The sequence below is a fragment of the Fukomys damarensis genome, unplaced genomic scaffold (genome assembly GCF_012274545.1).
Source record: "Fukomys damarensis isolate Sample0158 unplaced genomic scaffold, DMR_v1.0_HiC HiC_scaffold_31, whole genome shotgun sequence".
Classification (NCBI taxonomy): domain Eukaryota; kingdom Metazoa; phylum Chordata; class Mammalia; order Rodentia; family Bathyergidae; genus Fukomys; species Fukomys damarensis.
The window spans coordinates 20,135,283-20,153,336 of NW_022900943.1; the positions used below are offsets into that span (position 1 = coordinate 20,135,283).

The 18,054-nt window shown below is 38.6% G+C and overlaps 1 protein-coding gene across 1 annotated transcript; it reads right to left on the reverse strand.

The window, feature by feature from the left end:
• Nucleotides 1-1,706: 1,706 nt before the first annotated feature.
• On the reverse strand, nucleotides 1,707-15,278 carry CUNH9orf57 (chromosome unknown C9orf57 homolog). The gene is made up of 4 exons (XM_033757736.1): nucleotides 15,212-15,278; nucleotides 14,441-14,551; nucleotides 6,145-6,267; nucleotides 1,707-2,203 (listed from the first exon to the last, which is right to left on the reverse strand). Exons 2-4 carry the CDS (start codon nucleotides 14,490-14,492, stop codon nucleotides 2,076-2,078), a joined length of 303 nt encoding a protein of 100 aa, XP_033613627.1. The 5' UTR covers nucleotides 14,493-14,551; nucleotides 15,212-15,278; the 3' UTR covers nucleotides 1,707-2,075.
• Between the last annotated feature and the right edge of the window lie 2,776 nt (nucleotides 15,279-18,054).

An 18,054-nucleotide genomic window follows, 5' to 3' on the forward strand; every position in this document is an offset into this window, starting at 1 on the left:
TTAGCCACTGCACAACCAATGTGTTCATTCCCACGGCTGCTGTGACAAGGTACTACACTTAAAGCAAGATTTTATCTTACAGTTCTGGCGGTAGGAAGGCCAAAATGTGACTGCGGGGCTGCATTCTTCTGGAGGCTGTGCTGCTTCTCTTTTTGCCTTTTCCGGTTTCTAGAGGGTGCCCAGAGGCCTTGGTTTGTGATCCCCTTCCTCCCACTTCAGAGCTGGCAGCGAGGCAGCTTCAAACCTGTGATGACTGCTTCCACCACAGCGTCATCTCTGACTCTAAGAGCTTTGTGGGTACATGGGCCTATGTGGGTCATCCGAGATCCTCTCCTAACTTCACAATCCTTAATTTAAGCATATCTGCACAGCTCCTTTCACAGGTTCTTGGGACTAGAACGTAGACATCTGTAGAAGGTCACAATTCGGCCAAGCTCACCAAGGTGTGACAGACATTTTGTTTCTGTGGTGACTTCTGGGTCAGATTGGCTTCAGAGACAGTGACTGCTCTCCTGGTTTCCTTTTCTCCTTTCAGCTGACTGGATTATATAGATCTGGAGAATCGTTAACTGTCAAGCCACGGCTACCTCTGGGGCTGTGGGCAGCACCAGGTCTTATGTTTGATCTAAGTAAACAGCAAAGGTGTAATCATTCTTGAGTTGTAAAATGTGAAAACCTGAAGGATCTAAGAGTCTGTGTGGTCCCTTCCCCTGGGCTATACAGAGGTCAACCGGATGTGCCAAGGTCAAGGGCTAGTTAGTGACACAGGAATGAGCACCTGCTTCCTGGCTCTCTTCTTAGGATGTCTCCTGGATTGTGAGCTGTGCTGAGGAAACCCTCTGGCAGGTGACCAAGCCACTGACTATATAATCTTGTCATTTCCCCCACGATACTGGGCAAAACAAACAAAAAAACAAAAAAACCCTGAAACATCGAATCTCTGTGAAGTGTGCTGATCGACTGTTTACCAGTATGATTGTGCAAAGAGTGACAGAATAGGGGCCACTGGATTTAAATATGAGGTTGAAGGAATTTTTTTCTTAGGCCCAGAAATATGATCTGAGGAATAGAGATGAAATGAGGGTGGAGGATAAAGCCTCGTTAGTTTTCTTGGGCTTTTAAACTTCATCCAAGTTTATAGAAAAGTATGTGTTGAAGGCCATTTGTGAGATGTCCTAAATCCTGAGAAAAAGAAAATCAGAGAAAGTTTTATTTACCCCATTTAGTTTTGGATTTTCTAAACTCTTGAAAATACAGAGAAACAACTTTAACTTTAAAACACAATAGCCTTTAGATTGCAAAAGTAGGGCATTGAATTGGAGTAATAGAAAACATTATATGTAAAAAATGTGAAGTGTAGTTTAAATATATTCACATCCCTTTTAAACTCTTTGTGGATGAGAACCTAGTCCTTTACTTAACGAGAATTGGTTAATGTTCAAAGAGTAAATAAAGCACTTAGGCATGGTTAAAATATGGACATGCAGAATCTGGACAAACCCTGATTCCAATGTAGGAAATAAATGCCAACCCTCACCCTGTCTTTTTGCCATTTGGGTACATAGTTGTTACTGGCCTGGTTTACTGTTTCATTTATTTTTTCCCCTATGGTACTTGTTAAGTCAATTTCTCCATACCATAAATCACTCCAGTGGAACAAGGCATTTATTTTGGAAACTGAATGAACTCTCTCAGGTCACTTGGTATCTTGTGATTCATTCCTAAATGTATTTTGCAATGGAAATATTTAGGGAAATAAACTAATTAGAAATAATGTGATTAGTTTGACTTGAAAACTCATTTTCACTTGTTTGTAGCCTTGAAATTACCAGGGGCAGGAAATGGAATTAAGTAAAAGGAAGAGAGGAGAGAGATGGTGTTGAAAAAATTATTTCTGAGTTGGAGATGGTTGGAGAGGAGTTGGGCACTTTAAATGCCAGAGTCAACTTCAGATCATCAGCTCCGTGGCATACAAAAGTCTGAGGTTTTTGAAGAGGGCTAATTGGCAGTAGCTGCCATCTTGTGAAAAACAGGTCAAACTTTGAGACTGACTGACTTAACTATGGACCAATTCTTCAAAAGTTACACATTGGTTGAAGGCAGCAGTGAGTAGAGTGAGTTTCAAAAGCATTTATATGTTCTTTCTTGAAACACTCTGAGTGATCCTCCGTGCAACCTTTAACTGTAAACCATTGAATGCCACCTGCAAGAAAAAAAAGAGGTAGAGATGGGGGAATGTCTTGGAGGCACAACCTACCCAGCCACAGATGCTTTACAACTAACAGGTTGTTTTTTTTTTTTTTAAAGACACACAGCAAAACCTCTATGTTCATCAAATCTAGAGTTTCTACCTCAAAATGGTCCATATTATCATCTTGCCTTTAAGAACTCCCGCTTAAACTAGTTTAGTTGCAATACATGAGTTTTGAAATTATAAAACAAAAGATATTTCCATTTCAGATTAATAAAAGCCATGTGATTGCCACTGATGGTGTAGAAATTTCTGAAGTGTTTGTAGCTGTTTGGAAGCTTGCTGATTTCAGCCAGGTCAGAAGTTATCAGTTAGTCAAATCCATAGAAGAATCATGGAGATATGGACTTGCTTCTCAGAAATGGAGGCTTATCCATGACCCACTGATTTTTCCCCTGGCTTAAGAAGTATCTTCACTGTAGAAAACATAAACAAAAAAAAATGCACAAAAGTGCATGCATAGTAGAGGATGTGACTTTCCGCAATTCTGCCACCCTGAGCTTCACTTATATGAAGGAGGACAAAAGGACCCTGATAGCAGCAAATGAGAAACAATGATTTCTCAACTGGAGATGTCTTTGCTCTCCCAATCCCAGGACATTGAATAGGCCCAGAGACATTTTTATTATCGCAACTGGACAAGGCAGCCAAGTAGGGAGAGGAGATGCTCCGGGGATTCTCAGAAGAAGATGCATAGTAAGGATGCTACAGTACATCTTACAATACAGAAGACTGTTGTATTAGTCAGCTTTCCTTTACTATGACAGAATTTCTAAGATAACTGATTTAAGAGTCTCATACTTGGGCCAGGGATGTAACTCAGTGGTTCCACCACCTGCCTTGCAAGCGCAAGGACCTAAATTTGATCCCCAGTACCAAGGGTCTGATACTCCACCGACTGAGCTAGCTGGGCACCTAAGATAACCAATTTAAAAAGAAAAGTATATTTTGGCTAATAGTTGCAGAAGGTTCATTCCATGGTCAATTGGCCTGTTGCTTTTGGGCCTGTGGTGAGGCAATGCAATCATAGTGGGAAAGCACAGCAAAGGAAGCTACTTCATGGCAGCCAGGAAACAAAAAAAGAGAGGAAATCCCATCCTAGAACATGCAGCCAGTGACCTAACTTCCTCCTACTAGGCCAACCTCCTGAAGAGTCCACTGGCTCCCAGCAGCATGTGGGGACCAACACACCTGGACCTTTCAGGGACCTTGAAATTCCAAATGATAGCAACTGCTCCCCATAACAAAGAATTACTGTTATTGCCCCAGATGTCAATAATGTCCAAATTGAGAAATAAATCCTATTTAAAAAAACTATTTAAAAAATGTAAGTTTTACTTTGTTTCAGTGTGAAATGGCAAAATATCCAAGGAAAGAAACTCTTCTTCCCACACCATTGTGGTCTTTCATTCATTCTAGGTCCTTGACCATCAGGAAGTATTGTTAATATTCTGCTGTGTAAGCTTCTAGCTCTTTCCCAGGCTTAGAATTAATTCTTATTTTGATGTTGGTCTAATTAGATGACTGTCCTCATTCAGGAGAGAGGTCTGGTCTAGGAGGCAAGATCTGAGGGCCAATGACTCATAGTAATAAGGGGCCTTGACGTAGATAAAGAAGGGGTCTAGAACTTAGAGGGGAGGTTGTTGAACAGATCTCAGTAACCCTCTGAATAACAAAAGCCCTTGAGAAATAAGCCCATGATTCTCCTCCTCCCAGCTCACTTTTATTCCCTTTAAATTGTGTTCTGTAGTTGTAATTCCATGGAGAAATTTAGAGTTTTGCTTTGTTGATCTGTATTCATATGTGGTATCACTTCTTGGCCTTCTGGCTAAGATCAGGTGTTTTCATATGTGATATACTGTCTGTACAATTTTGCAACTGACTTTTTTCTTACACAGTATGAATGTGAACTGTGTCAACTTGACTGGCTTAATAAATACCTAGAGATTAATAAAGCATAGTTCTGGATGTGTCTGTGGCATGTTTCCAAAGATGATCGGCATGCAAGCCAATAAACTAAGGGATGACCCACTCTGCTTGTGGATGGCACCAACTACTAGACTTATAGCCTGGATAGAATAATAAAAGGGAAGGAAGGAAATTGGCTCTTTTGGAAGAGCTCCAGACTGCGTGAGCAGGTTTGTCTCGGCTGCCGCTGCCTTTGGACATCAGTGTCTGGTTTCCTCTGCCTTCCGGGGCAGACTCACACCAACAAGCTTCCAGGCCTTCCACCTTGAACAGTTGCTGCTCCCTGCCCTACTTCCCACCTCCACGAACTGACAAGCTTTGCTCCACTACGCCCTTCCATTGTGACGATCCCACCTTTGAGTAGGCTGCCCATGGACTGAATCCCCTAAACTCATGAGCCGAATTAAACTTCTCCCTTTTCAGGTATGAGTGTTGGGTACTGCATCTCAGCAGCAAGAAACCTGACTAGTACTCAGAGCAACATTTTAAAGGTTTTTCCCATATTAACAAATGAATCTGATTTATTCCAAGTATTGTATCACATCATTCCATGGCTTGAGTATAACATATTTTAACAGTTCCCTCTAGGTAAATATTTAAGCCATTCCCATTGCTTCACTGTTAAATATAGTGCTGCAATGGTAATTCTGATACATACCTTTACTTATAATATTTCTCTGTTGTAGCTACCAAAGAAAAGTGCTCCTTCGTAGATGGCTGTACTCCTTTAAATTTTAATGAAAATATACAAATTGTCTTAAATATATTGAATCAGGTCTATCATTGGAAAGGTATAAGAGGTACCATTTCCCCACACTGTCACTAAAATTGATGGATTGATTATTGATTGTGGTACTGGGTATTGAACCCAGGGACACTTTTATCACTGAGCTACATTCCGAGCCCTCTATATTTTATTTTAAGGCAGAGTCTCACTAAGTTGCCTAGGTTGGCCTCAAACTCACAGTCTTCCTACCTTAGCCTCCCAAGTACATGGAAGTACAGATGTGTGCTACCGTGCCTGCTTAGTGTCTTACCAATATGAGTGAGGGGTTTAAAATCTTATATTATTTCTGTAATTTATACTTTTTTTTTCTAATAACAAGGCCAAGCAACCTTTTTAAAGGTTTATTTATATTTGCTCTTCTAAGAATTCCTTTCATGATTACTTGATTTATTTTTTTGTTTTTTGGTGGTTAGTCCTTTACAAAACTGATTTTTAGAAATTATTTACTCTGGCTAGATATTGATGTGTTTATTTCTGTTATCCATGTTCTAACTACTTCCACCCGGTTTATTGCTTATCTTTGATATTTTGAAGTTATTGTTTATTTTATAAATTGGAAAGTGTTGATATATTCAAATTTAACTATCATTTCCTTTCTGACTTTTGGTTTTTGTATGTTAAAGAGGCCTCGTTTGTTTGCAACTTTAAATTATGTCCTTCAGTTTATTTTGTACTGTTTTCATCATTTGGATTTTTATATTTAAAAAAGCTTCACTGGTGTGTGATCTGTGGTGTTACATAGCAGCGTGTTTAGAAGGGTTCCACAAAATATATATTAATTTTTGTAAGAGCCCGGCTTCCCACCAGTGTGGGAGGCTGTGGCAGGAATTATGGGTGTCTGGAGCCAGCCTGGGAAGTTTAACAACTTAGCAAAATTCCATCACACACACACACAGAGGTCTGGGAATGTGAAGGATTTGAGTTCAACCCCAGTATCACCCCCCGAAAAAAAGTCAAGATGAGAATGGTGTAAATGAGGCAATGTGTAGATGCATTAGTGCTCATATCATTGCATTGCTGGTGTAGTGCAGTCCCAGCAAAACCCTTAGTATAACATCCGGAACGTAGTAGGTGCTCAGTGAATGTTTGCTGTTATAAGGTTTGCCCCTGCACTTTACTTTTTTTTATAAAGGCTTACCTTTTACATGACTCTCTTGTATACAGTACTGACCAGGCTTTGTTTTGCAGACTCCAAAGTCTAGAAGGCATCCATGGAAGGGGACTGAGAGATTGCATGACCTACAAAGCACACTTCCAACATCTCCAAGTACAGAGACGAAAAAATAAGGTGAAAATATTGACGAAAACCAGAGAGTGAGAAAAAAAATGAAGAAAATTAGAGCGATTTTTCACCTTTAAAAAGTAAGCAGTATTTATGTATTTATTTATTTATTTGTACCAGGGATTGAACTCGGGAGCTTGTGCTTAGTAAGCAATGTTTAAAAATTATAAAACTTCAAAAAATTTAAATTACCAACACTTCATTTCCATTTTTTCATTCTGAAGTGTTTGTAAAGGGGGAGGAGAGGAGGGGTGAACGGAGGGCAGGGACAAGGGGAAAAAATGAGAACCAAGGCCTGTCATGTAAAGGTACAAGATCCCAATAATGAATGTAACTGTACTGTATACCTAAAATGTAGCAATAAACTCAATGAGAAAAAAAATGAATTAATTTGAGAATTTAGTGAGGGAACTTTCATGGCCTATAATACATTAATGAATTGCCTAAGGTAGCATATTTCATTTCAGTGCCTAAGGTAGCATATTATACATGATTTTCATGAATATTTATTACTTGACTAATGATACATATTAGTTATCTTTAATACTTAAATTCAGTGGCTCAAAGATGTTATTAACTTTGGTTATGTAGAACTACCCAGAAATTTGTGAATTTAGGCAATATAAGTAAGGTTGGAAAGACATTATCTAGAAGATTGGTTTCCAAATTTCCATGGGTATCTGATTTATTTGAGTGGTTAAAATAAAATCCATGGATTCCTAAGACACCATGGACCTGAGTTAGTACATAGGAGGCAGGGCCTTGGGAATTTATATTGTAGACAGGCAGACATAGCTGAAGGGACATGAGTTGGCTAGAGCCAGTGTTGGAGACCCACTGGGTCTATCATTTCAAGAGCCCTTTATAGCAACAGTTCCCAGTCTTCCTAGCAGCAGGGACCAGTTTTGTGGAAGACAACTTTTCCATGGATGCAGTGGTGGGAAGGGACGTTTTTGTGATGTCAAGTGCATTACTGCATTCATTGTTCACTTTATTTCTGTTATTATTACTTTGTAATGTATAATGATATAACAATACCACTCACCATAATACAGAATCAGTGGGAGCCCTGAACCTGTTTTCCTAGAACTAGATGGTTCCATCTAGAGGTGATGAAAAGCAGTGACACCCAAAGTGTGTTGCTCTTTTCCAGCCTGCTTGCACTCATTCTGGTTGCTGCTTGTGGCAATATGATGTTCTGCCTTATCGGTTCTCGGCCTTTTGGCTAAGATCAAGTGTAATATGATATTCTGCCTTGACTTTGACCTAGAGCATATGGAGATTTGAAGTTGTCTCAAACAAACTATTTTAAGGCTATGGTCATTTGTGATCTCAAGCAGTCGATCCTCTTCTGGAATGAACAAAGTTGGCAGGCCTAGCTTATTCACAAATGGATCACAGATCTATTCCTTCCAAGTTTGGAGGTCTTTTGTGGTTGGGAAGTAATGCTCAAACATTTTAGAAAGCAGAGGTAGCAGACCATGCATCAGCTGACAGAAAGAAGATCTCGACTTAGTCTTTTTCAAATCTCTGCGAATGTTTGAAACATGTCAAAAATCCCAGTGTTCACTGTCACTCTTATAATTCCAATTTGGCTTTGAGTGTAGCCATTTTATTTGCCAACTTGAATATAGTTGTCATTCTCCTCTGAAGTAACAGATTGACTTCATTCAGCAGGTTGAATATGTCACACAAGTAAGTATGTTTTGTGACCCATTCTGTGTCATTGTAACTCCAAAATTCTGGCCCGTGATCTACCTTCAGAAAGCTATCTCACTTCTGTATATAAGAAAAGACGTGTGCTCCACATTCATTTCCTTCCAGAACTGCATGAACAAAAATAAGTTAAGCATATGTACTATAATGTAGTTTAATTGTGTTTAACCACATCTTGCAAAACATTGTCAAGTTCAGGTGAGATTTTTTGGCTAGCCAGCATTTCTTTGTGGATAACACAATGTGTAGACTCACATTCAGAGTGACCGTTTTGATCTGAGTAGTGAAACCAGCATGCTATCCAGTCATGACAGGCACACGATGCACATACCAACACAAAATGACTAATTCAGTTTTCCTGATATATAATCATTCAAAGACCTGCATAGTTCTGCAGCTGTGGTGTTGGTCTGCAAAAAAAGTGCCCATAGTGTATATTCATGTACACCCTCCTAAAAATCACATAAAAGCAAGCATTGTTTCCTTGTTGGCAACATCAGTAGACTTGTTAACCTGAACTGCATGCCACAGTGACTCATTAATTCTTTCTGACAATTGTGTCTCAATATCTTTTGCCATTTCATCAATTTGTGTAGATGGTGCTAGCTAAAAGATGATCACATGCTGGCTTTTTAAAAACTGTAACCTCTCCTGAAAGTTCAAGACAAATGACTTTAGCAATAGGCAAGATCAACTCTTCACCAATAGTAAAGGCCTTTTTAGCTTTAGCGATGTGATCAGCCACTAAGAATGATGCTTTTAGTGCTAACACATTTGGTGAAGTGGTGGCCTTCAATAATTGCTTCTGTTCTTTGTGTTCACTTTTTTTTCTGTTGAAAACTCTAAAGGCTTGTCTTTTAATGTACAGTGCTTGGGTCTGCATGTGGCAAAGCAGTTTTGAAGGTTTCATGACTTCGCTGGACAGCAGGTCACCACATATGACATTGAGTGGGCTTGAAGAATATAAATCATCTGTTGCAATGAAGTCATAATTTAAATAGGACTCTTGACATTTCCTTTAAATGCAGCTTTCTTCTTTTGCTATCAGTTATAGAATCTTCTGTTAATCTCATTATTGGCTCATTCCCCCTTTTCAAAGAAGCTCTTCATTGATTTTTATTTTTTACTCATTTTGGCTAGGGTTAGTTTGTGGAGTTACCAGAACTGTGCCTGAGATGAGAGCACAATGTGGAGGAAAATTTACAGAAATGGTAAATAAAATAATGGGTAGACCACATATGCATTAAAGTAAATATTAGATTCTGACTTAAGCCTCCTCCAGGTGCAGTTGTAAAACTGACATACATCAACTCACCTGCCACTATAAAACCTGCCACCCGATGCAGCTTAATTATTACTTGCCACTCACTGATAGGGTTTTGATAGGCATCTGAAGTCTATTGATTTATTATGGTCCCTAGTAGTCAAACTGCTCTGCTAATGTTAATCTCTGTTTGCAGCTGCTTCCCAGAGCTAGCATCACCTCCTCAGTTCCACCACAGTACCAGGCGTTAGATTCTCATAAGAGCACACAGCCTATATCCCTCAAATGCAAAGTTCTTAAGAGGGTTTGCACTCTTATGAGAATCTGATGCCACAGCTCATCTGACAGGAAGCAGAGCTCAGGTAGTAATATGAGAGCATCAACTACAGGCGAAGCTTTCCTGATTTGCTCAATGCTCACCTCCTGTTAGGAACCAGGCCACAGACCAATATCAGTCTGTGGCCCAGAGGTTGGGGAACTCTGCTTTATAGTAGCTCCTACGGAAGCCTTGGCCAGTGATGAGGAGCTCATCACCATTAAAAAAATAGCTCAGATCTGTAATTGAGACAAAATGTAACCTCATGTTCACTGTTCCTATCTTTCAATATATGATGGTCGCCACTATGTTTTTAAAAATTTCATTGGTACAGTTTAGGTGTACATAATGATCACAATCGTCATAGGGAATTTGTACCTGTACACTGAGTCCTCTTTCTTTCCCATTTCCCTCCCCTCCCTTCAACCCCTTTTCCCCTTCCTTATTTACAAAAGCCCTGTTTCCATTTCTTTCCTTCTTTTCTCATTTTTTCTTTTTTCTTCCTTCCTTTTCCCCTCCCACTTCTCTAGTTCCCCCTTCTTTTGAACAAATTTTTTCTTATTTCATGTTGTGTGTTATACATTTTGGTCCCTCTTTACATTTTCAGTGTCTTACACCAGGGAGACAATGCAATATTTACATATAAATGTCCTATTTATTTCACTTAAGAGTATAGCTTCAAGGTGCATCCAGTTCACTATAAATTTCTCAAGTTTTCCTTCTTTATGGCTGAGTAATATTCCATTGTATAGAAAAACCACATCTTTTTTATCCATTCATCAGTTGATGGGCATTTGGGCTGTTACAAACTGTGTCACTATGAACACAGGTATGCATATACTGCTGTGGTATGATGCCTTTAATTCTTTTGGGAAGATACCTAGATGAGGAATAGCTCAGTCAAATAGGACTTCTAATCCTATTTTTTTGAGGAATTGCCACACTGATTTCCACAGTGGTCACACCAATCTTCATTTGCAACAACAGTGGAGCAGTGTTTCTTTTTCCCCACAGCCCTGCCAGCATTTGTTATTGGTTGATTTCTTGATAGTAGCCAATTCTTTCTGGAGTGAGATGGAATCTCAGCATTGTTTTAATTTGCATCTCTCGAAAGACCAGTGATATTGAGCATTTTTTCATATATTTATTTGCCATTTGTACTTCTTCCTCTGAGAAGTGTCTATTCCTTTCAGATGCCCACTTTTGGATTGGTCTTTAAATTTGGGGGTCTGATTTTTTTCAAGTCTTTGTATGTTCTATATATTAGTACTTTGTCTGAGGGACTACTGGCTAGAATATTTTCTCACTCTGTGGGTTGTCTCTTCACTTTGTTAGTGATTTCTTTTGTGGTACAAAAGCTCTTTAATAGTTAATAATTTATAATTTAATAATGTTAATAATTGATCCCCTGAAAGAAAAGATTAGTAGACATTTTGTATGATACATTTTATACCTCCCTTTGCCAAATTAGGGGTTAGAAGAGGTAACTTTTACTTTTTATTTTTTAGAAGAGGTAACTTTTAATAGAAAACAGTCTGTCTAATGAGTCTTATTAACCTCTGTTGACTATTCTTAGGTTCATCCTCCTCTAGTGACACTTAAGAACATTCATGTTTGTTTTCCCACTGAGTATGACAAATTTTCAATTCCTAATCAATGCTCAATCAACAAAAATTGTTTTAAGAAAGGAGCTTATCCTAGACAATTAACATGTGACTGTGTCCCAAAATATACCTTTCAGCCAGTTATATTTGCCCACATTTCATATAAAGGGAAGCTGCAGCCTTAATTAAACTTGGATGAATGCCAGAGACAAAAACAAAGACCAAAAAAATTCTGTGGGAGTCCGCGCCTTTGTTCTTGTCAAGGACACTATGTCCCCAGCTGCCTCTGTGTATTCCAGGACTTCAGTGACCTCTTCTTGCTGGAGGCTTTGGTTTTTCTGGAGTGGGTCAGCTGCTTGAGAGATTATGAAATCTGCTGTTCTACAGGATACACCAGAGGAAGTTTCCTCCTGCTTTTGTGATCATCAGTCTCACCACTCGCCCTGGAGACCCACCCCGTACTCAGATCTAGTGCTCGGGGCCCAGAGGTGGGAGCTCACATGCCCTGCACTGTGTCGGGGCAAGACCTGTGCCCACTTTTCTCTGTCGCTATCAGACGTCCCACCTTCTGCTCCCACACTTCGCCTCCACAGCCTCTGCCCTGCTAAAATCTCTGCCTGACGTTCGGCACTGCTGCTGAAGATTATACCTTAATTTGCAAATCTTTTTGGTGACTAGTTCTTCAGTTGCCAGAATACTTACAATTATGTTCTCAGATCCCATTTCCTTTTTCTAGTCTCTTTTTATCTAAAAATGTACAGATTTTATTAACATATCTACTACCTAATATATTCCAATTCAACAACTAAGTATACAATGTTTTAAGTTAGATGTAAAATAATTACTTTTCTTATATGATTATTTCTGAAGTATGTTAGTCTATGACTTTATTAGTGGAAGAACAACCCAGATACAATTATTATTATTATTATTATTATTATTATTGTTTCTTTTTTTTGTTTTTTGAGACAGGGTCTCATTATGTAGTTGAGACTGAACTGGAACTCATTATGCAGCCCAGGCTGGTCTCGGATTCAGAGAGCCTCCTGCCTCAGCCTCCTGAGTGTTGGGATTACAGGCATACGCCACCACGCCTAGCCAGATACAGTTATTTATCTATGTCATATACAGTCATATATAGATATAGATATTTAAGCATGTATTACAAATCAGGATGATGACAGTCTTTAAAAATAACTACCCTCGGGCTGGGGATTTAGCTCAGTGGTTCTGCCGCCTGCTTCACAAGCACAAGGACCTGAGTTCAATCCCCAGTATCATAATAAATAAATAAATAAATAAATAAATAAATAAAAGAAAAGAAAAGAAAAGAAAATAACTACCCTCTACTTTATGGGAAGTTCCAAGAAGAAGTTAAGTATCAACAGCAAAGCTTCCCTTTAGGCTGAATTTTCTTTTTGTGTTCACATTTTCCTTTTGTTCAGCACAATTAATGCAATCCCTGGAATCATTTTTCATGCTATCCAAAACATTGAAAAAACATTTTTTTTTTATTTTTCACCTAAGCATATGCTCCTCTCTTTTGTGGGGGAGAAGTATAAGAAATTAAAATGCAAGGTGGACGTGGTGGCGCACACCTGTAATCCCAGCACTTAGGAGGCTGAGGCAGGAGGATTGCTGTGAGTTCGAGACCAGCTTGGGCTACATAGTGAGTTCCAGTTCAGTCTCAACTACATAGTGAGACCCTGTCTCAAAAAACCAAAAAAAAAAAAAGAAAGAAATTAAAATGCAACAGAGACCCAAGCTATGTGGTTTTGCTTCTGTCTCTTCAGGAGTAATCAGAACTGTTGAGCACTGTATTTAGCAATAATAGTGTAGGAAATAGAGGCCTTAACTGTAGGTTTGTGGGCTAGACATGGTGTGTTTCTCTTGCATATAGTTTTCAAAAATTATATTAGTTGTCAATATTTTAAAATTGGGACAGTTCTTAGGCTATTTGTGTTTTTAGCCTCTGGGGTACGCTCTGCTTTCTCCATAGTGGCAAACGCCCATAGCTGGGTATCCACTGCCCCCTTTAATCAGAGCCTTTCCTGTTGGGTTGTAGCTACCTGGTTTCTCCAGCTTACAGTATCTGGCCAAACATTTTAGGCATTTGAATTGTTGACCTAAGGATTTGGAACCGAAAGTCTCCAAGTATGAATTTTGGAATTCTCTTCTTCTGAGAAGCCTTGTAGATTCCTCCTGCTGAGCTGTGCTCTCCACACCATGGGCACCATCCACACATGGAGCTTGTGGGAAATGCGGAGTCTCAGGCTTCATCTGAGACCTACTGGATCTAACTCTTCCTTACACCCCCAGTGATGCCTGTGTGCACTGAGTCTCCGACATAACACTGTTGCAGCCACCTTCTCTGCTCCTTCTGCAATCCTCTGACTTTTTTTTTTTTTTTTTTTTTTTGTACTGGGAATCGAACTCAGGTCCTTGTTCTTGCAAGGCAGGCAGGCACTGGAATCAATGAGCTAAATCTCTGGCTGCAATCCTCTAACTTTGAGAGACTCAGTTTTGTTAACTTTTGGTCCATTACTCATTTGAGCCACTTTAAGAGTTCTTTCATTTCTCCAAATGAACTGAAAACTCTGTTATATCCTTATGTGTTTCTTCTTATAAAGAAATATTCAAATTGGTGAAAAACAGCATTTAGAATAGGAAAAGTGTTAGGAGGCTGCATTTGTGCTTCTTCTTTCCAATTTAATTTACTCATTTTGCCATCATTATAAGTACTTTCAGTCTAATTTGGTATGTGTGTTCTAGTTTAGGAATCATAATATGTAACACACTATCTACTGACTCATTTTCCTCCTCTATAAAATGGGGGGAGGGGACTCACCTAACAGGGCTGTCATGAGGTTTGAATGAGTTAATAGATACAAGTGAAATGTTTAGAACAGAGGCTAAAATATAGTAAGTGCTCGATTAATGCTAGCTCCTGTTATTGTTACTTTAGTGCTTAGGTGCACTCAGATTTCATAGGGCAGAAACTCTTTAGAGTCAGAGGGAGAGGGTTTACAGCAAGAAGCAAGAGAAGGTGATGTGCTTTTCAAGTTAACATATTTAAATCCGCCTTCCACTTAAGTCATATAGTAACTCTGCAGTAGCTTAAGAAATTGTCCCTTCTTTTTTGTTTTTTTTATTTTTTATTTTGGTACTGGGGATCAAACTTGGGACGCGAGGCAGGTGGTGGCACCACTGAGCTAAATCCCCAGCCCGAATTATGCTTTCTTGATGACTTACCTCCTAAGAGACAGAATAAGATAAACACACCAACAAAGATCATCCTTCTCATTCTTCAGTTTGCAGCCAGTAGGAAGGTGGATGGAAAGGCATCCCACCATTAACTCCGTCCTGGGGAGATAATATGGTTACACATTCATTTTAGCCATCTTAAAAGGGGAAATGGCCGCCGAGTTTCATTTATTTCATTACGAAAGTAGAAGTACATTTATTTTGTGAAGGAAGAAAAATCAGCCACCTGTCTTTATAAAAAATTTACCATAAATCTTCTAATTTCAGGACCTTTTAAGGTGAGATGTCTCCTTATTACCAAACACCATTCCTTCCCTTTATTTTCCCCTAAATTAAAATTATTTAGTGTAAAAATATAAAGTGAAATAGATGATGCTGGTAGAATAATTTCCTGTTAGAAATCTTAACTAGTGATCAAAAGGAAAATTTTCATTTAAGCTTCTTCAAAAACTAATGCTTTCAGCCAGACATGATGGTACACATCTTTAATCCTAGCACTCTGGAGGCTGAGGCAGGAGGATCACCTCAAGTTTGAGGCCAGCCTGAGGTACATAGTTAGTTACAATCCAGCCTGAACTACATAGCGAGACCCTGTCTCAAAAATAAATAAATACTACTGCTTTTATTGTCAAAGTTCATATGTAAGGGAAAATATCATCTCTTCCCTTTGAGAGTTAGCAAAATTTGATATTCATTAAAATGCAAGGAAAGGAATCATCAGATTGGCGAAAATATCCACATCAGTTATTTTTGACCTACCTATCTTCTTCAGAAATTTTCCTTGTTTGATAAGTAAAATTCCTAATGGGTTGAATCCAATTATAACTGAAACCAACAGCAAGTTGCCTATTCCACCAAGTTCCAAACTGTTTAAACAGTAAAAATTGCTGGGCATGGTGGTGCACGCCTATAATCCCAGCACTTCTGAGGCTGAAGAGGAGGATCCCTGTGAGTTTGAGACCAGCCTGGGCTACATAGTGAGTTCCAGGTCAGTCTCAACTGCATAGTGAGACCCTGTCTCAAAAAACCAAAATAAACTAATAAATAAATAAGAAACAAATAAATAAAAGTAAACAATAAAAGTTGTCCAAGAAAACAGGAAAATTTTGTAGTTGAACACTCTCATCTGTATGGAACTCAGTCTCTTTGCTTATTAAATGTATATAATAATGCTAAGCCAGTCAACAAACTGTAAATTTGGCTAAAGATTTCTAGGTTCACTGTGGTGCTGGTTAGTTAGTTTGGATATACATAGTTATGTGGGCATTTTATCTGTTTGTTATATAAAGTTTTCATTTGGATTTTTTTTTTCCTTTTTGGTGCTGGGGATGGAACTCAGGGTGTTGTGTTGTTAATTGTGTGCTGTGACACTGAGATACATCCTCAGACTTTTTTTTGTGGTACTGGGGATAGAACTCTGGTCCTTCAGCTTGCGAGGCAGGCGCTGGAATCACTGAGCTACATCCCAAGCCCTCTCAGCCTTGGTCTTAACTTTTAAAAAAAGATATAATTTGTAGAGCTGTACTTGGTGTGCATAAAAGTAATTTGATTTTTTAAATATGTTTATTATCCAAATTAATAAGTTAAAATTGTATTAGTATATGTAATTACATTCATCTTGGGAATTAGTGTATGCATATATTGCATTGCATGAAATATTCTTGACATGTTCCTACCAAACCTGATGTCGTCTTTTTTTTTTTTTCTCATGGAGTTTATTGGTCCATTTTAGGTATACAGTACAGTTACATTCTTCATTGGGATCTTGTACCTTTACATGACCAGTCTGGATTCTCATTTTTTCCCAAATTGAAGTTTTTGGGGTTTCTTTGTTTATTTTTTATATTTTATTTTTTTGGTACTGGGGATCAAATTCGGGACTTTGCGCTTTCGAGGCTGGCGGCAGAATCACTGAGCTAAATCCCCAGCCTGATGTCTTCTTAAGATGTAACCACATTATCAATTTGTTGGATTTTTTATTATTTATTTATTTATTTATTTTTGTAGTGGGATTGAACTTTGGACCTTGTGCTTGTGAGGCAGACAGCGGAAACACTGAGCTAAATCCAATTTTTTAATTTTTAATTTTTTTTTTTTTGGTAGCAGGGATTGAACTTTTAAGGCAGGTAGTGGAACCACTGAGCTAAATCCCCAGCCCTGTTAGAGTTTTTAAATAATAAAATGGTATCATATTCTACCTATTGTATCCCTTATATTTCACTCATACATATATCTTTCTCTGTTCTTTAAAACTTCATGCCTTCTTCTGACTTATCCCTAATGAGAAAGCAATGAACACATATATACCTCTGAATATTATCTCATGAAATCCACAAATCTAAGGTTTATTTCTCAGTAATTCTTTACAGTTGAATAGTTGCACATGTCTACTGTTCAGATCAAATACAGAACATTTTCATCAGCTTTGAACGTTTTCAGGAAAACCAAACTTTCCCTAAGGAAAGGCAATATAGATATCAAATTAATATATATCAAGAGAAATATCCCCAAGATTAATATAAATAAAATTTATATTTACATGAATATTATCTTTGCTGATTGGCTAAGCAGAAAATGTCATCCTCTTTCAAAGGAGTAAGTTTTTATAGTGACTCACTGAGTCCAAAGGAAAGCTTATAAAAAAGATATTTAAAACAAAAGCAAAACATCAAGGATATGTAGAAGAGAAAAAAATTGATTGATAGCTTATTGTGGTCCAGACACAGTGGTAAGCACTAGGAATTTAAAACTTAGTATGTCAGACTAGCTCTAAATTGATATCACTTTTCTGGAAAACGGTTTATTAATGTGTAACAAAAGCCTTAGAAAAAGTTAATGTTTTGTCCATTTCCTTCTTTTTCTTTTTCTTCTCTCTCTCTTTTGTTTTTTCTCCTTATATTGGGATGGAACCCAGGCCCTTGTACAAGCGAGGCAAGTGCTCTATCAATGAGTTATAGCCTCAGTCCTCTTGTAATGCCATTTTTGTGAATTTATGATAAAGACATATTCAAAGATAGATATAGTATGAATACTCATCCATGAGGCAGTTCCCTAAGTGAATTGCAGTTAAGTCCATATGGCCAAAAGGCGTTGTACTAGCTCAGGGCAGAAGCAGAGAGGCACTAGGCGAGAGAAGAGTGGAGGACTCAGGCGGCCATGCTAACCTTAGCGGTCTGTGCATGAGGAGCAGCTCAGTGCTGGCCTCCACTACCTACAGCACTCCACTTGCCCTTGACAGGAGTTATCTCTGTGTGCTCTCTTAGCAACCTTCACACCTCGAGTGAAGAAATGCTATCTTGGTATCTGCTGTTCTGGCCTCCACATTATAGGCAGATGTCAAATGGCAGTGGGAAGATTGGGGAGAGAATCCCAGAATAGTGTCGGGATGAGAGTTTGTGAGAAGGGTAGATGACATTGAGTGACTGGGACTGGCTGTGCATTTGGAAGAACTCTCCCAGCGCTGGTGCAGGCTTTAGTCCAACATGTTGTTTAAGGTCTGAGTGGATGATCAGACTCCAGTTCTGTCTACAAGTTCCTTGGTTGTCTTGTTGTATCTGCAGATACTTGTCCGCTGGTTGTTAGAAGTAGCTGGTCTCTAGGAT